The sequence below is a fragment of the Carcharhinus amblyrhynchos genome, unplaced genomic scaffold, assembly GCF_965287045.1.
Source record: "Carcharhinus amblyrhynchos unplaced genomic scaffold, sCarAmb.v2.hapA scaffold_786, whole genome shotgun sequence".
Lineage (NCBI taxonomy): Eukaryota > Metazoa > Chordata > Chondrichthyes > Carcharhiniformes > Carcharhinidae > Carcharhinus > Carcharhinus amblyrhynchos.
In genome coordinates this window covers 45,165-67,500 of record NW_027650526.1, presented here as the reverse complement: position 1 = coordinate 67,500, position 22,336 = coordinate 45,165, and the positions used below count along the sequence as shown (strand labels likewise).

The 22,336-nt window shown below is 48.8% G+C and overlaps 1 protein-coding gene across 1 annotated transcript in view; it reads right to left on the bottom strand.

The window, feature by feature from the left end:
* The window catches only part of LOC145340115 (dynein regulatory complex subunit 11-like), a gene marked incomplete at its 3' end in the record, with an annotated part of 23,988 nt that extends 1,955 nt beyond the window's left edge, over positions 1 to 22,033 (bottom strand). The window contains exons 1-2 of the mRNA XM_080184541.1: positions 22,023 to 22,033; positions 18,568 to 18,895 (exon numbers count right to left, since the gene is read on the bottom strand). Coding sequence (XP_080040667.1) covers positions 18,568 to 18,895; positions 22,023 to 22,033 — 339 coding nt within the window. The remainder of the gene's footprint in view (positions 1 to 18,567; positions 18,896 to 22,022) is intronic.
* Between the last annotated feature and the right edge of the window lie 303 nt (positions 22,034 to 22,336).

Sequence of the window (22,336 nt, the reverse complement as noted above, 5' to 3'; positions counted from 1 at the left end):
AATTCGGAATTTACCTCCTCAGAAGCGGGACCTTTGCTGAGTTGTGAGTTTTGTGCTGAATTTGGACGGACAAACGTGATGGTAAAGGGGGGAAGTCTCGGTCTGTTTGAGCGTCCAGCCAATTAAAATAATTTAAATGGAGGTCTGGCCTGTTTCAGGCTTCGCCACCCCCACCGCCACCCCCCCCCCCCCCCCCCCCCCCCGTCACAGCCATTTTCGGGGGAATTGACGCAGGAGCGGACACAGATTCTGCTTCTCGCCAAACACCCGACTTTACCGAGTATTTACGGCTCAAAACGGGTTCAGTGCAATGGTGAAACCCAGTCGCTGTGTGTGCGTGTGTGCACGTGTGCGTGTGCACGTGTGCGTGTGTGTGTGTGTGCGCATGTGCGTGTGTGCGTGTGTGTGTGCGCGTGTGCGCGTGCGTGTGTGCGTGCATGTGTGTGTGTGTGCACGTGCGCGTGTGTGTGTGTGCGCGTGCGTGTGTGCGTGCGCGTGTGCGTGTGTGCGCGTGTGTGTGCACGTGCGCGTGTGCGTGTGTGCGTGCGTGTGTGTGTGCACGTGCGCGTGTGCGCGCGTGTGTGTGCACGTGCGCGTGTGCGTGTGTGCGTGCGTGTGTGTGTGCACGTGCGCGTGTGCGCGCGTGTGTGTGCACGTGCGCGTGTGCGTGTGTGCGCGTGCGTGTGCGCGTGTGCGTGTGCGCGTGTGTGCATGTGTGCGTGCGTGTGTGCACGTGTGCGTGTGTGTGTGCGTGTGTGTGCGTGCGCGTGTGCGTGTGTGTGCGCGTGTGTGCGTGTGTGCGCGTGTGCGTGTGTGCACGTGTGCGTGTGTGTGCGCGTGCGCGTGTGTGCACGTGTGTGTGCGTGTGTGCACGTGTGCGTGTGTGTGCGTGTGTGCGCGTGTGTGTGTGCGTGTGTGTGTGTGTGTGTGTGCGTGTGTGTGTGTGCGCGTGCGTGTGTGCGCGTGTGTGCGTGTGTGCGCGTGTGTGCACGTGTGTGCGCGTGTGTGCACGTGTGTGTGCGTGTGTGCACGTGTGTGTGCGTGTGTGCACGTGTGCGTGTGCGTGTGTGCGTGCGCGTGTGCGCGTGTGTGTGTGCGTGTGCGTGTCACTCGGGGTTTCAGGCTGAGTTTGCTGGTTTGATTCACAGTAGGATCTCAGTCAGGCTCCTGTTACTGACACTCACTGTAATGAGTCATATTGGAAATTAGATTGTTAAAGAATTAATTCTAATGATGTAATTATGCTGATCAGATACCCCGTATCTCACAGGTAATCAGATATCACATGTCTGTAGCAGGCGTGTGGAAGACGTGTCTGGATAGCTTCCAATCAGAATCTCATGCTTCATATATCTTTGTACACTCGTTATTAATTCCCTATCAGTAAAGTGACACCGAGAATATTCAATGGTGGCAGCATTGTAATGGAACAGTTACAGACTCGTCCAGGTTTACAGCACGGAAACAGGCCCTTCGGCCCAACCTGTCCATGCTGCCCTTATTCTTCAAAAACCCCTAAGCTAGTCCCAATTGCCCACATTTGGCCCCTATCCCTCTATACCCATCGTACCCACGTAACTGTCTAAATGCTTTTTAAAAGACAAAATTGTACCCTTGCCCCTTAACCTGTCCCCCGAGATCTCTTTGTTCTGTAACTCTCCCCAACGCCCTACCATTAACTGAGTAAGTCCTGCCCTGGTTCAATCCACCAAAATGCATCACCCCACAGTTATCTAAATTAAACTCCGTCTGCCATCGGTCAGCCCACTGACATTAACAATTGCAGTCCCAACACCGATCCCTGAGGCACATCGCTAATCGCTAACCAGAGGAAGGTGCATGTTCTATTCTGTGATGGGTGGCTGTGCAGATTAGAATCTTGTCAAGCAGGTTATTGATGAGGGGGAAGTGATGGAGGAATCTGAACTTGTGTAGATCTTACCGAGATCGACAAAACAGCTGAATGCAAAGTTCATCCTACATCATATCAGCAGCTCGAAGGGCCAAACAGTTTCCTCCTGTTCCTATTTTCTATGTTTCTGTGTCATCACGTTCTCCCTGTGTCTGTGTGGGTTTCCTCCGGGTTCTCTGGTTTCCTCCCACAATCCAAAGATGTGTGGGTCAGGTGGATTGGCCGTGCTAAATTGCCCCTTAGTGCCAGGGGATTAGCAGGGTGATGCATGGGGTTACGGGAATAGGACCCGGGCGGGATTGTCATCAGTACAGGCTCGATGGGCCGAATGACCTCCTCCTGTTCCTATGTTTCCGTGTCATCCATGGGCACGAGCTTGGCTACAGCGGGAAACAGTTCAAACTCCATAAAACCAAATAGAAAGCTGACTTCAATGACAGCGGTGAACCCTCGGATATATCCCTCTCAGTACTTCTGTGTCCTTCCTAATCAAAACCACCCTCCTCCTCTCTTACCTCCTGTTTTATCTTACCCTGTACCCTGGGACACTGAGCTGTCAGGCCAGCCCCTCCCTCGGCCATGTTTCAGTAATTGCCGTTATATCCCAGTCCCACCGACTGTCCAGACACTCTGACACCCATCACTATGAAATGCTTCGAAAGGTTAGTCACGGCACAAATCAATTCCAGTCTCCCGGAATACCGGGATCCAGTACTGTTCACCTACCCTGCAACAGGTCCACAGCAGACACCATCTCCCTGCCCTGCACCCAATCCTGGAACACCCGGATAACAAGGACACTGGCTGGATTCTCCCAAAAAATACTCAAAGTCCCCAGTTTGCAGGAAAATGGGAGGAAATCCCAATGGGATCTTCAGAGCGAATCTTCCACTCAACACTGCAGAGAGTCTGAGTGGGAGTCACACCAAAAATCAGGGCTTTGTTCATGACCTTTTGTAGTTCCTTGCAGTCTTGGGCAGAGCAGGAGCCCAGACCAAGCTGTGATACAACCAGAAAGAATGCTTTCTATGGGGCATCTGTAAAAGTTGGTGAGAGTCGTAGCTGACATGCCAAATTTCCTTAGTCTTCTGAGAAAGTAGAGGCGTTGGTGGGGCTTTCTTAACTATAGTGTCGGCATGGAGGGACCAGGTCAGGTTGTTGGTGATCTGGACATCTAAAAACATGAAGCTCTCGACCCTTTCTACTTCATTCCCATTGATGCAGACAGGGGCATGTTCTCCTTTACGCTTCCTGAAGTTGATGACAATCTCCGCTATTTTGTTGACATTGAGGGAGAGATTATTGTTGCCGCACCAGTTCACCAGATTCTCTATCTCATTCCTGTACTCTGTCTCTTCATTGTTTAAGATCCGACCCACTATGGTGGAGTCGTCAGCAAATTTGAAAATCGAATTGGAGGGGAATTTGGCCGTTGGTGTGTAATGATCAAACTGACACAGGACATCAGGACCCTCCAGGACCCAATCCATCACACAAACCAGCCTCCCATCCATCAACTCTGTCTACACTTCCCACTGCCTCGGGGAAAAGCAGCCAGCATAATTAAGGACAACACCACCACCACCACTACCCCCCACCTTCCCCGCAACCCCACACACCCCGGACATTCTCTCTTCCACCTTCTTCCATCGGGAAAAAGATACAAAAGTCTGAGGTCCCGTACCGACCGACTCAAGAACAGCTTCTTCCCTGCTGCTGTCAGACTTTTGAATGGACCTACCTCGCATTAAGCTGATCTTTCTCTGCACCCTCGCTGTGACTGTAACACCACATTCTGCACCCTCTCCTTTCCTTCTCTATGAATGGTATGCTTTGGCTGTATTGTGTGCAAGAAACAATACTTTTCACCGTATGTTAATATATGGGGAAAGATGTAGTGACATTGGAAGCAGTTCAGAGGAGGTTCACTAGATTGATTCCAGAGTGAAGGGTTTGTCGTATGAAGACAGATTGAACAGTTTAGGCCGATACTCTCTGGAATTTAGAAGAATGAGGGGAGACCAAATTGAGGTTTGCAAAATGATAAAAGGTCTGGATAAAGTAGACGTGGAGCGGATGCTTCCTCTTGTGGGGGATTCTGGGACAAGAGGTCAGTCTGAGGATAAGGGGCAGCAAATTTAAAACAGAGTTGAGGAGAAACTACTTCACTCAAAGGTTGTGAATCTGTGGAATTCACTACCCCAAAGGATGCTGGGACAGTGAGTAATTTATGGAAGAGTTAGACAGATTTTTAATTGGGAATGGGGCTGAAGGGTTGTGGGGAGAAGGCAGGAAAATGGGGATGAGGAGCATATCAGCCATGATCGAATGGCAGAGTGGACTCGATGGGCCGAATGGCCTAATTCTGTTCCTTTATGTTATGAACTTATAAATCAAATCAAATCAAAGCTTTCACTCTCCTTCTGAAGCCCCGAATTGAAGGGAAGGTCACGTCTACGAGTGACCCCTCCTGACCCCTCTCCCTGAAATGGCGATTCTGGGACCCTCTCCATCCCTGGACCCCCCCCCGCCCCCCCGAGTCCTCTCCGGTGCACCCCGAGCAGTGACCCCTCCCCGGGGGGTGGGGGGGGGGGTGGGAGAGGGGGGTGGACGGTCACAGAGAGAGACCTCACTAATGAGATGCTAATATATTGAAATCAGTTTTGAGATCCCACAGCGCGTTCCACCAGAGGGAGGATCGGTAAGGTCAGAATGAGGGAACTCTTGTGTCAGTCGCACTCTCTGAGGCTCTCAGGGGTTTGAGTTTGTGCCTCCATTCTCACAGACCGAGGGCACAGACTCCGAGCCGCCCCCACTGTGAGGGAGCCTGGCAGCAATGGGAACGCGGGGGAATGTTTGCTGTTTCTCCATGGAGCTCTGCTGCCCTCGAGTGGCCACACTGTTAGCTGCAGCCTGTCAGTGCGGCGTTCCCGAGAGACTGCGGAGTTTTTTTAAAGGGAATCCTGGCTGGGTGAAGGGAGTGAGTTGTTGTAGATTTATGTTCTGAAAGATGTTTACGACAGACGATGCAACACCAGTTCGGGGCTCCTGGAGTTCGGTCCAAACACAAGCACTCCACGTGGGAGAGAGAACATTTGAACTCGTGGCTAAAGGGATGGTGCAGGAGGGAGGGGTTCAGATACCTGGATAATTGGGGCTCATTCTGGGGTAGGTGGGACCTCTACACCTGAACCAGAGGGGTACCAATATCCTGGGGGGGGATTGCTAATGCTGTTTGGGGAGGTTTAAACTGATTCAGAGGGGGGTTGGGAACCTGAATTGTAGCTCCAATGTACAGGAAGATGAGAATAGGGAGGTCATGGATAATGTTTCTAGGTCACAGCAGTGTATTGGCAGGCGGGAGGGTGGTTTGAAGTGCGGATACTTTAATGCAAGAAGCATACACAATAAGGTGGACGAACTTGCAGCCTGGATTGGTGCCTGGGACTTCGATGTTGTGGCCATTACAGAGACATGGATAGAGCAGGGACAGGAATGGTTGTTGCAGGTTCCGGGGTTCAGATGTTTCAGTCAGAGCAGAGAAGGTGGTAGAAGAGGGGGAGGTGTGGCATTGTTAGTCAAGGACAGTATTACGGTGGCAAAAAGGACGTTTGATGTGGACCTGTCTATTGGGGTAGTATGGGCTGAGATTAGAAACAGGAAAGGAGAGATCACACTGTTGGGAGTTTTTTATAGGCCTCCAAAAAGTTCCAGTGATGTAGAGGAAAGGATTGCAAAGATGATCCTGGATAGGCGAGAAAGTAACAGGGTAGTTGTTATGGGGGACTTTAACTTTACAAATATCGATTGGAAAAGCTATAGTTCAAGTACGTTAGAGGGGTCAGTTTTTGTCCAATGTGTGCAGGAAGGTTTCCTGACACAGTATGTAGATAGGCCAACAAGAGGTGAGGCTACATTGGATTTGGTACTGGGTAATGAACCAGACCAGGTGTTAGACTTGGATGTAGGTGAGCACTTTGGTGATAGTGACCACAATTCGGTTACGTTTACCTTAGTGATGGAAAGGGACAGGTATATACCGAAGGGCAGAAGTTATAGCTGGGGGAAAGGTAATTATGAGGCTATTAGGCCAGATTTAGGATACATAGGGTAGAGTAGGAAATTGCAGGGGCTGGGAACATCTGAAATGTGGAGCTTATTCAAGGAGCAGCTACTGCGAGTCCTTGATATATATGTACCTGTCAGGCAGGGAGGAAGTGGTCGAGCGAGGGAACCGTGGTGTACTAAGGAAGTTGAATCTCTGGTGAAGAGGAAGAAGGAGGCTTATGTAAAGATGAGATGTGAAGGCTCAGTTAGGGCACTGGAAAGTTATAAATTAGACCGGAAGGAGCTAAAGAGAGAGTTAAGAAGAGCTAGAAGAGGACATGAGAAGACTTTGGTGGATAGGATCAAGGAAAATCCTAAAGCTTTCTATAGGTATGTCAAGAATAAAAGATTGGTTAGGGCGAGATTAGGGCCAGTCAGAGACAGCAGTGGGAAGTTGTGTGTGGAGCCTGAAGAGATAGGAGAGGCACTGCATGAGTATTTTTTGTCAGTATTCACACAGGAAAAAGTCAGTGTAGTTGAGGAGAATATTGCGATACCAGATAGTAGACTAGATGGGATTGAGGTACATAAGGAGGAGGTGTTAGCAATTCTTGAGAGTATGAAAATAGATAAGTCCCCTGGGCCGGATGGGATTTACCCTAGGATTCTCTGGGAGGCTAGGGAGGAGATTGCAGAGCCTTTGGCTTTGATCTTCATGTCGTCATTGGCTTCAGGTATAGTGCCGGAAGACTGGAGGATGGCAAATGTTGTGCCCTTGTTCAAGAAGGGGAGTAGAGACCATCCTGGGAATTATAGACCGGTGAGCCTTACTTCTGTTGTGGGCAAAGTTTTGGAAAGAATTATAAGGGATAGGATTTATAATCATCTAGAGAGAAATAAATTGATTAGGGATAGTCAACACGGTTTTGTGAAGGGTAGGTCGTGCCTCACAAACCTTATCGAGTTTTTTGAAAAGGTGACCAAAGAGGTGGATAAGGGTAAGGCAGTTGACGTGGTGTATATGGATTTTAGCAAAGTGTTTGATAAGGTTTCCCATGGTAGGCTACTGCAGAAAATGCAGATGCATGGGATTGAGGGTGATTTAGCAGTTTGGATCAGGAATTGGCTAGCTGATAGAAGACAGAGGGTGGTGGTTGATGGGAAATATTCAACCTGGAGTTCAGTTACAAGTGGTGTACCTCAAGGACCTGTTTTGGGGCCACTGCTGTTTGTCATTTTTATAAATGACCTAGATGAGGGTGTAGAAGGATGGATTAGTAAATTTGCTGACGACACCAAAGTTGGAGGAGTTGTAGACAGTGAGGATGGATGTTACAGTTTGCAGAGGGACATAGATAAGCTGCAGAGCTGGGCCGAGAGGTGGCAGATGGAGTTTAATACGGAAAAGTGTGAGGTGATTCACTTTGGTAAGAGTAACAGGAGTACAGAATATAGGGCTAATGATAAATTACTTGGTATCATAGACTCATAGAAACCCTACAGTGCAGAAAGAGGCCCTTTGGCCCATCGAGTCTGCACCGAACACAATCCCACCCAGGCCCTACCCCCATATCCCTACATATTATACCCACTAATCCCGCTAACCTACACATCCCAGGACACTAAGGGGCAATTTCTTATCATGGCCAATCAACCTAACTCGCACATCTTTGGACTGTGGGAGGAAACTGGAGCACCCGGAGGAAACCCATGCAGACACGAGGAGAATGTGCAAACTCCACACAAACAGTGACCTGAGCTAGGAATTGAACCCAGGACCCTGGAGCTGTGAAGCAGCAGTGCTAACCACTGTGCTACTGTGCTGCACTTGGAGTATTGCGTACAGTTCTGGTCACTGCATTAGAACATAGAACATAGAACACTCCAGCACAAACAGGCCCTTCGGCCCACAAGTTGTGCTGATCACATCTATACCTACCAAGCCATAGAACTATCTGTAACTCCCAATCCCATTAAATCCCATATACTCATCCAGAAGTCTTTTAAAAGACCCCAGTGAGTTCACCTCCACCACCACTGACGGCAGCCGATTCCATTCACTCACCACCCTCTGAGTGAAAAACTTACCCCTAACATCTCCTCTGTATGTGGCTACCTAGATAAGTCTTAAACGATGCCAGCGTGTCTGCCTCCACCACCTTGCTTGGCAGCACATCCCAGGCCCCCACCACCCTCTGTGTAAAATTCATCCCCCGCATATTTGTATTAAACCTTGCCCTCCTCACCTTGAACCTGTGACCCCTTGTCTTTGTCATTTCTGACCTGGGAGAAGGCTTCCCACTGTTCACCCTATCCATGCCCTTCATAATTTTATACACATCTATTAGGTCTCCCCTCATTCTCCGTCCTTCCCGGGAGATTAACCCCAGTTTACCCAATCTCTGCTCATAGCTAAGACCCTCCATACCAGGCAACATCCTGGTAAACGTCCTCTGTACTCTCTCCAAAGCCTCCACATCCTTCTGGTAGTGCAGCGACCAGAACTGGACACAGTATTCCAAATGTGGCATAACCAATGTTCTATATAACTGTAACATCACACGCGAACTTTTATACTCAATTCCCCGTCCTATAAAGGCAAGCATGTCATAAGCCTTCTTCACCACCCTCTCCACCTGTGCTGCCACCTTTAAGAATCTGTGGACCTGCCCACCCAGGTCCCTCTGTGTGTCTGTATACCTGTGCACACCCAGTGGCAGCACAGGTACTTGACAAAGGGTAAACCCCGAAAGCTTGTGATCAAATAAACCTGTTGGACTTTAACCTGGTGTTGTCAGACTTCTTACTGTGTTTACCCCAGTCCAACGCCAGCATTGCCACTTCTATGGCCAAGCCAGTTCTGTAGCTAGTTCACCCCTGATCCTGTGAGATTTAACCTTTTGCCGCAACCTGCCATGAGGGACTTTGTCAAACACTTTACTAAAATCCATATAGACAACATCCACGGCTCTTCCCCGTCAACCGTTTTTGTCACCTCCTCAAAAAAACTCAACCAAATTTGAGGCATGACCTCCCTCTCGCAAAGCCATGCTGTCTGTCACTAATGAGATTATTCTGTTCTAAATGTGCATACATCCTATCTCTAAGAATCCACTCCAACAATTACCCTACCAGGATGTCAAGCTCATCGGCCTATGATTACCCGGGTTATCCTTGCTACCCTTATTAAATAACGGGACCACATTCGCTATCCACCAGTCCTTTGGGACCTCACCTGTGTCCAATGAAGAGACAAAGATTTCTGTCAGAGGCCCAGCAATTTCATCTCTTGTCTCCCTGAGCAGTCTAGGATCGATGCCGTCAGGTCCTGGGGATTTGTCAGTCTTAATGTTCCCAAAAAACCTAACACTTCCTCCCTTGTAATGGAGATTTTCTCTAATGGGTCAACACTTCCCTCTGAGACGCTCCCAGTCAACATGACCCTCTCCTTTGTGCTCTAAGCAGAATTCCCCTCCTTTGTCCCTGAGAGGTCCGTTTTTTTTCCCTGACAGCTCTCTTGTTCCTAACGTATGAATAAAATGCTTTCGGATTCTCCTTAATCCTGTCTGCCATTGACATTTCATGACCCTTTTTGCCCTTCTAACTCCCCGTTTGAGTTCTTTCCTACTTTCTGTATTCCTCCAGTACTCCATCTGTTTTTAGCTGCCTGGACCTAACGTACGCCTCTCTTTTCTTTTTTGATCTGACTCTCAATTTCCCTGGTTATCCACTGCTCTCGAATCCTACCTTTCCTATCCTTCCTTTTTACAGGCACATGCCTGTCCTGCAGCCCCATCAACTGTTCCTTAAAAGACTCCCACATGCCAGATGTGGATTTACCCTCGAACAGCCTCTCCCAATCAATGGCCACTAATTCCTGCCTAATCCGGCGATAGTTAGCCTTCCCCCAATTCAGCACCCTGCCTGTAGGACAACACTCGTCCTTTTCCATTGCTATCCTAAAGTTTACAGAATTGTGGTCACTATTTGCCACATGTTCCCCTACTGAAACTTTGATGACCTGACCGGGCTCATTCCCCAGAACTAGGTCCAGTATAGCCTCCTGTCTAGTTGGGCTATCTACATACTGTTCCAAAGAACCTTCCTGTACGTATTTTACAAATTCCTCCCCATCCAGACCGCCAGCCCTAAGCACTTTCCAATCTATACCAGGGAAATTAAAGTCTCCCACTACAACAACCCTATTTTTTCTGCACCTATCCAGAATCTCCTTACATATCCGTTCCTCCACTTCCCGTGGGCTGTTGGGTGGCCTGTAGTGACTGCACCCTTCCTGTTTCTGAGCTCCACCCACAGTGACTCAGTACACAACCCCTCTAAACTGTCCACCCTCTGCACCACTGTAATACGCTCCCTAACTAATATCGCTACTCCCCCACCTCTTCTAGCCCCTGCTCTGTCTCGCCTAAAACACTTACACCCCGGAATATTCAGCTGCCAATCCTGTCCCTTTAACCAAGTCTCCGTCACTGCAACCACATCCAAATTCCGTGTAAGCATTAAGGCCATCAGTTTGTCTGTCTTACCCATTACTCTCCTCGCGTTGAAGCAGATGCACTCCAGACCTCCAGGCCCACTCAGGTCATCCTCCTCCGGTCACTCTTCCTCTTAGGTAGCCTTGTCTTGGCCCCATGCTCGTCCCCAGTCTCTACGCTTGCTAACGTATTGTTCTGATCCCCACCTCCCTGCCACATCAGTTTAAACCCACCCAAATCACACTAGCAAACCTCCCAGCCAGGATATGGGTGCCCTTCCAGTTCAGGTCCCATCCTCCCTGGAAGACTTCCCAGTTATCCATGAATCCGATACCCCCCCTTCCTGCACCAATTCTTCAGCCGTGTGTTCAGCTGCACTTTAGAACATAGAACATTCCAGCACAGTACAGGCCCTTCGGCCCTCGATAGTGCACCGACCAGTGGGACCAATCTAATGACCCTCTAACCTAAACTATTCCAATCTTATCCATATGCCTATCCACTGACCATTTGAACGCCCTTAAAGTTGGCGAGTCCACAACTGCTGCAGGCAGGGCATTCCACGCCCTTACTACCCTCTGAGTAAAGAACCTACCTCTGACATCCGTCCTATAATTACCACCCCTTAATTTAAAGCTATGTCCCCTCGTGTTAGCCATCAGTGTGAGGTAATTCACTTTGGTAGGAATAACAGATGTGTAGAGTATAGGGCTAACGGTAGGACTCTGAATAGTGTGGATGAACAGAGGGATCTAGGTGTATGTGTACATAGATCCCTGAAAGTTGGGAATCAAGTAGATAAGGTTGTTAAGAAGGCATACGGTGTCTTGGCGTTTATTGGTAGGGGGATTGAATTTAGGAGTCACAGCATCATGTTGTAACTGTACACAACTCTGGTGCGGCCGCACTTGGAGTATTGTGTGCAGTTCTGGTCCCCACATTATAGGAAGGATGTGGAGGCTTTGGAGAGGGTACAGAGGAGGTTTACCAGGATGTTGCCTGGTATGGAGGGAAGATCCTATGAGGAGAGACTGAGGGATTTGGGGTTGTTTTCATTAGAAAGAAGGCGGCTAAGAGGGGACCTTATTGAAACATATAAGATGATTAGAGGTTTAGATAGGGTGGATAGTGATAGCCTTTTTCCTCGGATGGAGAAAGCTAGCACGAGGGGGCATAGCTTTAAATTAAGGGGGGGTAGTTATAGGACGGATGTCAGAGGTAGGTTCTTTACCCAGAGGGTGGTGAGGGATTGGAATGCCCTGCCTGCTGCAGTTGTAAATGCGCCTAGTTTGGGGGCGTTTAAGAGATCCATGGATAGGTTTATGGATGGAAAGGGTTTGGTTTAGGTTAGAGGGTCATTGTTTTTTTAATTGGTCGGCGCAACATCGTGGGCCGAAGGGCCTGTTCTGCGCTGTAATGTTCTATGTTCTATCACCATCCAAGGTAAAAGGCTCTCACTGTCCACCCTATCTAATCCTTTGATCATCTTGTATGCCTCAATTAGGTCACCTCGTAACCTTCTTCCCTCTAACGAAAATAACCTCAAGTCCCTCGGCCTTTCCTCATAAGACCTTCCCACCATACCAGGCAACATCCTGGTAAACCTCCTCTGCACCCTTTCCAATGCCTCCACATCTTTCTTATAATGCGGCGACCAGAACTGTACGCAATACTCCAAGTGCAGCCGCACCAGAGTTTTGTACAGTTGTAACATGAACAATGTTTATTAGGAAGATATTTAGAAATAGCCTGCTAGATTAGACTGACTAGTCTGCTCAAAGTGCCAATGATGTCATCTGTGCGTCAGAAGAGTAAACTCTGACCCTGTTCCAACAAGATGAAAACACAATATTGGCAATGGCTGACTTGTCACTGGGGGAATGGCCCCGTCTCGTGCAGCCTGGGATGCTGATCTTGTCACCTCTGGCTGACTGGTGTGGGAATGTCTGGGTGAACTGCAGGCTGGGATACTGGAGGGGTTAGTCAATTCTACAGCACAGAAAAGACCCTTCGGCCCATTGAGTCTGCACCAAAGATCACCATTAAAGCCCCATTCATCCCAGCTCCTTGAATGTTATATTTCAATTGCTATCTAAATGCTTTTTTGAAGGTTGTAAAGTTTCCCTGCCTCTCCAGGCAGTGTATTCCAGATTACTTATCACTCTGAGAAAAAATATTTCTCTGAATCTTCTGTCCTTAAGCCTAATTCTCTGCTCCCCGTTGCCCTCTTTATACAGCCCAATCACGCTTTTCTCCAGCCTTAGCCTTCATTGCTCTAGAGAAAACAACCCAAACCTATCCAGTCTCTCCTTTAGCTCGAGTGCTCCATCCCAGGCAACATCCTGGTGAATGTCCTCTAGCACAACCACATCCTTCTTATATATAGTGAGGTGACCAGAACGGCACAGTCCTCCAGCTGTGGCCTAACCAACATTCTGTACAGCTCTGACGTAACCTCCTTGCTGTTGTACTCCATACAACAACTGAAAAAAGCAAGTGTCTCGTAAGCCTCCTTAATTACCCTCTGCTGTGCCACCCTCAGGTATCTGGGAATGAGTATCCCAAAATCCATCAATTCTTCTGAGCTTCTTAGTGCTGTCTCCCTGTTCCTAGCCTCACCAGCACGTGGCACGGGGAACAATCCAGAGATTGCTACCCTTGAGGCCCTGTTTTTTAGCCTTCTAGCTAACTCCCTAAACTGCTCTTACAGGACCTCCCTGCTCTTTCTGCCTATGTCATTTGTACCAATGTGGACAGTGACGTCTGCCTGATTACCCTCTCTTTTTAGAGCGCCCTTTACCCGCTCACAGACATCCAGGACCCTGGCACCAGGCACGCCCACAGAACCGCCTGTCTGTGCCTCTCAGAGGGTGGTGAGTGAATGGAATCGGCTGCCGTCAGTGGTGGTGAAGGCGAACTCGCTGGGGTCTTTTAAAAGACTTCTGGATGAGTATATGGGGTTTAATGAGATTGAGGGTTATAGATAGGTCTGTAGGTTGGTAGGTGATGTGATCGGCGCAACTTGTGGGCCGAAGGGCCTGTTTGTGCTGTAGTGTTCTATGTTCTATGTTCTAACGATTGGGTCCCCCATTACTATCGCTCTCCGATTTTCCCCCTTTCCCTTTCTGAGCCACAGAACCCGACTGGGTGCCAGAGACTTGGTCACCGTGGCTTACCCCGGAAGGTCATTCTCCCCTTCCACAGTATCCAGAACGGTATACTTATTTTTGAGGGGAACAACTACAAGGGACCCTGCACTGACTGCTTCCTCCCCTCCCCTCTCCTGACTGTCACCCAGCTAGCTTCATTTTTAGGTGTTGCCACTTCCTGATAACTGCTATCTATCACGCCTCTGCATCCCGAATAATCCAGTTCCAGCTCCAATTCCCCAAGGCGGTCTTTGAGGAGCTGGAGCTGGGTGCACCTCCCACAGGTGAAGTCAGCAGGGCCACTAATGGTGAGCCTTACCTTCCACATCCTACAAGAGGAGCTTTGAACTGCCCTAACTGCCATCCTCTCCACCCAAACTCCCAACAAGATAAGAGTTAGAAAAAGAAAATGAAGAAAAGTTTACCTGCTCTCACACCGAGTCTCTTTTTTAGGTTAAAGGAGGAGGGAGGCTGGGATTCACGTCAGCGCTCTCCACTACTGACCAATCAGCGCTCTCCACTACTGACCAATCAGCGCTCTCCACTACTGACCAATCAGCGCTCTCCACTACTGACCAATCAGCAACCCCCCTTACTGACCAATCAGCACTCCCCCTTACTGACCAATCAGCAACCCCCCTTACTGACCAATCAGCACCCCCCCCTTACTGACCAATCAGCACTCCCCCTTACTGACCAATCAGCAACCCCCCCCTTACTGACCAATCAGCACTCCCCCTTACTGACCAATCAGCACTCCCCCTTACTGACCAATCAGCAACCCCCCCCCCTACTGACCAATCAGCACCCCCCCTTACTGACCAATCAGCACCCCCCCTTACTGACCAATCAGCACCCCCCCTTACTGACCAATCAGCACTTCCCCTTACTGACCAATCAGCACTTCCCCTTACTGACCAATCAGCACCCCCCCCCTTACTGACCAATCAGCACTTCCCCTTACTGACCAATCAGCACTTCCCCTTACTGACCAATCAGCACTTCCCCTTACTGACCAATCAGCACCCCCCCCCTTACTGACCAATCAGCACCCCCCCCCCTTACTGACCAATCAGCACCCCCCCTTACTGACCAATCAGCACCCCCCCTTACTGACCAATCAGCACCCCCCCCCCCCCTTACTGACCAATCAGCACCCCCCCTTACTGACCAATCAGCACCCCCCCCCTTACTGACCAATCAGCACCCCCCTTACTGACCAATCAGCACCCCCCCCCTTACTGACCAATCAGCACCCCCCTTACTGACCAATCAGCACCCCCCCCCCTTACTGACCAATCAGCACCCCCCCTTACTGACCAATCAGCACCCCCCCCTTACTGACCAATCAGCAACCCCCCCCTTACTGACCAATCAGCACCCCCCCTTACTGACCAATCAGCACCCCCCCCTTACTGACCAATCAGCACCCCCCCTTACTGACCAATCAGCACTTCCCCTTACTGACCAATCAATCAGCACCCCCCCTTACTGACCAATCAGCACCCCCCCCCTTACTGACCAATCAGCACTTCCCCTTACTGACCAATCAGCACTTCCCCTTACTGACCAATCAGCACCCCCCTTACTGACCAATCAGCACCCCCCCTTACTGACCAATCAGCAACCCCCCTTACTGACCAATCAGCAACCCCCCCTTACTGACCAATCAGCAGCCCCCCCCTTACTGACCAATCAGCACCCCCCCCTTACTGACCAATCAGCACCCCCCCCTTACTGACCAATCAGCACCCCCCCCCTTACTGACCAATCAGCACCCCCCCCCTTACTGACCAATCAGCACCCCCCCCCCTTACTGACCAATCAGCACCCCCCCCCCTTACTGACCAATCAGCACCCCCCCCTTACTGACCAATCAGCACTCCCCTTGTAGCCTCTACTGCCTGGTTCCAAACTCCCTGTTTACAGCCAATTCCTAATCCCGCAGACGGGCGGCTCTCGCTGCGCAGACGGACGGCTCTCGCTGCGCAGACGGGCAATTTTGCAGACAATTTTGATGGTAACAGGCAGGAACTTTCAACAGTTAATTGGGGGAGTCTGTGGGAAAGCAAAGGGATGCCTGGTAAGTGGCACACTTTCAAAAGTGTGTTAACCAGGGTTCAGGATAAATACATTCCTCTTAGAGTGAAGGGCGAGGCTGGCGGAGGTTAGGAACGCTGGATGACTCGGGATATTGAGGCCCTGGTCAAGAAGAAGGAGGCACATGACATGCACAGGCAGCTGGGATCAAGTGGATCCCTTGAAGAGTGTAGGAGAGAAGTTAAGAGAGAAATCAGGAGGGCAAAAAGGGGACACAATTGTTCTGGCAGATAAGGCAAAGGAGAATCCAAAGAGCTTCTACAAATACATAAAGAGCAAAAGAGTAACAAGGGAGAGAATGGGGCCTCTTAAGGATCAACAAGGTTATCTATGTGTGGATCCACAAGGGATGGATGAGATCCTAAATGAATATTTCTCATCAGTATTTACTGTTGAGAAAAGCATGGATGTTAGGGAACTTGGGGAAATAAATCGTGATGTCTTGAGGAGTGTACATATTACAGAGAAGGAGGTGCTGGAAGTCTTAAAGTGCATCAAGGTAGATAAATCCCTGAGACCTGATAAAGTGTATCCCAGGACACTGTGGGAGGCTAGGAAGGAAATTACGGGTCCTCTAGCCGAGATATTTGAATCATCGATAGTCACGGGTGAGGTGCCTGAAGACTGGAGAATGGCAAATGTTGTGCCTTTGTTTAAAAAGGGCTGCAGGGAAAAGCCTGAATTTAATTGAATTTTTTGAAGGGGTAACCAAGAAGGTAGATGAGGGCAGGGCAGTTGATGTTGTCTACATGGACTTTAGCAAGGCCTTTGACAAGGTACCGCATGGTAGGTTGTTGCATAAGGTTAAATCTCACGGGATCCAGGGTGAGGTATCTAAATGGAGACAAAATTGGCTTCTTGACAGAAGCCAGAGGGTGGTTGTAGAGAGTTGTTTTTCAAACTGGAGGCCTGTGACCAGCGGTGTGCCTCAGGGATCAGTGCTGGGCCCACTGTTATTTGTTATTTATATTAATGATTTGGATGAGAATATAGGGGGCATGGTTAGTAAGTTTGCAGATGACACCAAGATTGGTGGCACAGTGGACAGTGAAGAAAGTTATCTCCAATTGCAATGGGATATTGATCAATTGGGCCAGTGGGCTGACGAATGGCAGATGGAGTTTAATTTAGATAAATGCGAAGTGATGCATTTTGATAGATTGAACCAGGGCAGGACTTACTCAGTTAATGGTAGGGCACTGGGGAGAGTTACAGAACAAAGAGATCTAGGGGGACATGTTCATAGCTCCTTGAAAGTGGAGTCACAGGTGGACAGAGTGGTGAAGAAGGCATTCAGCATGCTTGGTTTCATTGGTCAGAACATTGAATACAGGAGTTGGGACGTCTTGTTGAAGTTGTACAAGACATTGGTAAGGCCACAGTTGGAATACTGTGTACAGTTCTGGTCACCCTATTATAGAAAGGATATTATTAAACTAGAAAGAGTGCAGAAAAGATTTACTAGGATGTTACTGGGACTTGATGGATTGAGTTATAAGGAGAGGCTGGATAGACTGGGACTTTTTTCTCTGGAGCGTAGGAGGCTGAGGGGTGATCTGATAGAGGTCTATAAAATAATGAGGGGCACAGATCAGCGAGATAGTCAATATCTTTTCCCAAAGGTAGGGGAGTCTAAAACTAGAGGGCATAGGTTTAAGGTGAGAGGGGAGAGATACAAAAGGGTCCAGAGGGGCAATTTTTTCACCCAGAGGGTGGTGAGTGTCTGGAACGAGCTGCCAGAGGCAGTAGTAGAGGCAGGTACAATTTTATCTTTTAAAAAGATAAGCTTCGGGGTTTTAAAAAAAAATAGCAGCATGGACAAGTTGGGCCAAAGGGCCTGTTTCCATGCTGTAAACCGCGATGACTCTAGGCGGCTCCCGCTGCGTAGACACTGCTTTGGAGGACATGGACAATGAGGAAAGGTTGAACAAATTTGGATTGTTTTCATTGGCGCGTCGGAGGATGAGGGGGACCTGATAGAGGTTTACAAGATTATGACAGGCTTGAATAGAGTGGATAGTCAGAGTCTTTTCCCCAGGGTCGAAGGGTCAATTACTTGGAAGGATAGGTTGAAAGTGAGAGGGTCAAAGTTTGAAAGAGATGTAAGGGGCAAGTTTTTCACACAGAGGGTGGGGAATGTCTGGAACATGCTGCCGGAGGAGGTGGTGGAAGCAGATTCTATAACAATGTTCAAGAGGCATCTGGATAGATACATGAATAGGCAGGAAATAGAGAGATAGGGACCACATAGAGGCAAGAAAATATTAGATTAGAGAGGCACCTGCGTCAGCACAGATTTGTAGGCTGAAGGGCCTGTTCCTGTGCTGTACCATTCTTTGTTTTAGATGCACACTCTTACACACACAGACACACATAAATATAGACAGACACACCAACCCACCTGTGTGTGAAGCATTAATTAAATATAAACCAGTATATCAACTTATACATTAAAACAATAACCTTACACACACACTCCTTACACACACACACACTCCTTACACGCACACACTCCCACACTCCTTACACACACACACTCACACACACACACTCCCACACTCCTTACACACACACACACTCCCACACTCCTTACACACACACACACTCCCACACTCCTTACACACACACACACACACTCCCACACTCCTTACACACACACACTCACACACACACATTCCCACACTCCTTACACACACACACTCACACACACACATTCCCACACTCCTTACACACACACACTCACACACACACACACACTCCCACACTCCTTACACACTCACACACACACACACACTCACACACAGTCCCACACACACACTCACACACACTCCTTACACACACACACACACTCAGTTTTACACACCGGTGTCAGTTTCAGGTCCTGTATCACATCATCCAAAAAGCGAAACTCCGAGAGCCCTCTATCCACCATCTCTCTCCGAACTTCCAGAATTCTCCCCATCACCCCTTCCAGCAACAAATCCACCACTTTCCATTTCTGAGGGTGAGCAATCTGATCCTGGACTATTTCCAGCTTGCGGAATATCCGTATGTATTTAATGTAGAGATTGTTCTGGTATCGGAAAAAAGCTGCAGCATCTTTATTCACATCCAGGGTGCTGCCTGCGGACTCCAGTTCGAGCACATCATCCAGACTGTTCTGAGCCCTTGTCCATAGCTGGTTATAGGTACTGAGGGAGACACAGACAGAGAGAGAGAGATCACAGATAGAAACACAGAAACTCGGAACTTCCAGACAGGACTAAATATTCATTCCTGTTTCAGAGTCTGGAAACAAAGAGCTGATTATCCCAACATCACCGGGATCGGGACAGACTCCCACTCTGTCACTGCCATTGGCTGTCACCTTCACCAATCCCCAGACAGAGACAGCCAGAGACCCCCATCCTGGGAAACACCATTCCGGATCCAGACGGAGACAGCCAGCGACCCCCCCCCCCCCCGCATCCAGGGAAACTCCATCCCAGACACAGAGGAGGATTTCCACATGATAATATGGGAGGGATAACACTGCCTCAAACCGATCTGGATAAGGAGATGTCACAGCCAGAGATTACCACTCATATTCAGTACAATTGTTACATTGCAGAAGGAGACCATTCAGCCCATCGTGTCTGTACTAGCTCTCTGAATGTGCATCATGACTCAGTTCCTATCTCCTGCCTTTCCCCCAAACCCCTGCACATTGTTTCGATTCAATGAATCATCTCCTGCCCTCCTGAAAGCCTCGAGTTGAAGCTGCCTCCATCACACTCCCAGCAGAACATTCCAGACCCCGACCACTCACTGGATGAGAACGTTTTTACTCATCACATTTTGCTTCTTTTGTGAATCACTTTAACTCTGCGCCCTCTCATTCTCCATCCATTTCCGAGCAGGAACAGTTTCTCCCGATCTACTCTCTCCAGCCCCCTCTTTATTTAGAACATGTCTGGAGGAACAGAGAGATCTTGGGGTTCATATCCACAGATCTCTGAAGGTTGCCACTCAAGTGGATAGAGCTGTGAAGAAGGCTTATAGTGTGTTAGTGTTTATTAACAGGGGGATTGAGTTTAAGAGCCGTGGGGTTATGCTGCAACTATACCGGACCTTGGTGAGACCACATTTGGAATATTGTGTTCAGTTCTGGTCACCTCACTATAAGAAGAATGTGGAAGCATTGGAGAGAGTGCAGAGGAGATTTACCAGGATGCTGCCTGGTTTGGAGGGTAGGTCTTATGAGGAAAGGCTGAGGGAGCTGGGGCTTTTCTCTTTAGAGTGGAGGAGGATGAGAGGCGACTTAATCGAGGTTTATAAGATGATGAGGGGGATTGATAGAGTGGACATTCAGAGACTATTTCCTCGGGTGGATGTAGCTGTTACTAGGGGGCATAACTATAAGGTTCATATAACATAGAACATTCCAGCGCAGTACAGGCCCTTCGGCCCTCGATGTTGCACCGACCAGTGGAACCAATCTAATGACCCTCTAACCTAAACTATTCCAATCTTAATTGTAATTTTTATTAATGATCTGGATGAGGGTATAGTTGGGTGGATTAGTAAATTTGCTGATGACACCAAAGTTGGAGGTGTGGTAGATTGTGAGGAAGGGTGTCATAGTCTGCAGGGAGACTTAGATAGGTTGCAGAGCTGGGCCGAGAGGTGGCGGATGGAATTTAATGTGGAGAAGTGTGAGGTAATTCACTTTGGTAGGAACAACAGATGTGTCGAGTATAGGGCTAACGGGAGGACTTTGAATAGTGTGGATGAACAGAGGGATCTAGGTGTGTGTGTACATAGATCCCTGAAAGTTGGGAATCAAGTAGATAAGGTTGTTAAGAAGGCGTACGGTGTCTTGGCGTTTATTGGTAGGGGGATTGAATTTAGGAGTCGCAGTGTAATGTTGCAACTGTACACTACTCTAGTGCGGCCGCACTTGGAGTACTGTGTGCAGTTCTGGTCCCCGCATTACAAGAAGGATGTGGAGGCGTTGGAGAGGGTGCAGAGGAGGTTTACTAGGATGTTGCCTGGTATGGTGGGGAGGTCCTATGAGGAGAGACTGAGGGATTTAGGGTTGTTTTCGTTGGAAAGAAGGCGGCTAAGAGGGGATCTTATTGAAACATATAAGATGATTAGAGGTTTAGATAGGGTGGATAGTGATAGCCTTCTTCCTCGGATGGAGAAAGCTAGCACGAGGGGGCATGGCTTTAAATTAAGGGGGGGTAGCTACAGGATGGATGTCAGGGGTAGGTTCTTTACCCAGCGGGTGGTGAGGGATTGGAATGCCCTGCCTGCTGCAGTTGTAAATGCGTCTAGTTTGGGGGCGTTTAAGAGATCTCTGGATAGGTTTATGGACGAAAGGGGATTGGTATAGGCTAGTGGGTCATTGTTTTTGTAACTGGTCGGCGCAACATCGTGGGCCGAAGGGCCTGTTCTGCGCTGTAATGTTCTATGTTCTATGTTCTATATGCCTATCCACTGACCATTTGAACGCCCTTAAAGTTGGCGAGTCCACAACTGCTGCAGGCAGGGCATTCCACGCCCTTACTGCCCTCTGAGTAAAGAACCTACCTCTGACATCCATCCTATAATTACCACCCCTTAATTTAAAGCTATGTCCCCTCGTGTTAGCCATCACGAATCTATGTTCTATGTTCTATCACCATCCGAGGAAAAAGGCTCTCACTGTCCACCCTATCTAATCCTCTGATCATCTTGTATGCCTCAATTAGGTCACCTCGTAACCTTCTTCTCTCCAATGAAAATAACCTCAAGTCCCTCAGCCTTTCCTCATAAGACCTTCCCACCATACCAGGCAACATCCTGGTAAACCTCCTCTGCACCCTTTCCAATGCCTCCACATCTTTCTTATAATGCGGCGACCAGAACTGTACGCAATACTCCAAGTGCGGCCGCACCAGAGTTTTGTACAGTTGTAACATGACCTCACGGCTCCGAAATTCAATCCCTCTACCAATAAAAGCTAACACACCGTATGCCTTCTTAACAACCTAATCAACCTGGGTGCCAACTTTCAGGGAGCTATGCACATGGACCCCGAGATCTCTCTGCTCGTCAACACTACCAAGAGTCCTTCCATTAGCCCTATATTCTGTACACCTGTTACTCTTACCAAAGTGAATCACCTCACACTTTTCTGTATTAAACTCCATCTGCCACCTCTCGGCCCAGCTCTGCAGCTTATCTATGTCCCTCTGCAAACTGTAACATCCATCCTCACTGTCTACAACTCCTCCAACTTTGGTTTGGAGCCAATTAGAAGGTCCTGGAAGGTGGAGTGTATCTTGTACTAACCTATGCGCCATTGTTGTCCTGATCACTCAGTCTGCACCTTCCGGGCCCCTCGATGGTCTCCTCTTCACTCGGAGTTCATGCTGTGAGATAGCCTTCGGTCAGTAGTCAGCTTTTGGTCATTTCTGTTACTAAGTGGCCACACCTGCTCTGTTCCTGGTCACTTGCAGGTCTCTGCTGGTCAAAATTTTAAATTGTATTTATTAGTCACAAGTAAGGCTTACATTAACAGTACAATGAAGTTACTGTGAAAATCTCCTGGTTGCCACACTCTGGCGCCTGTTCGAGTTACACTGAGGGAGAATTTAGCACGGCCA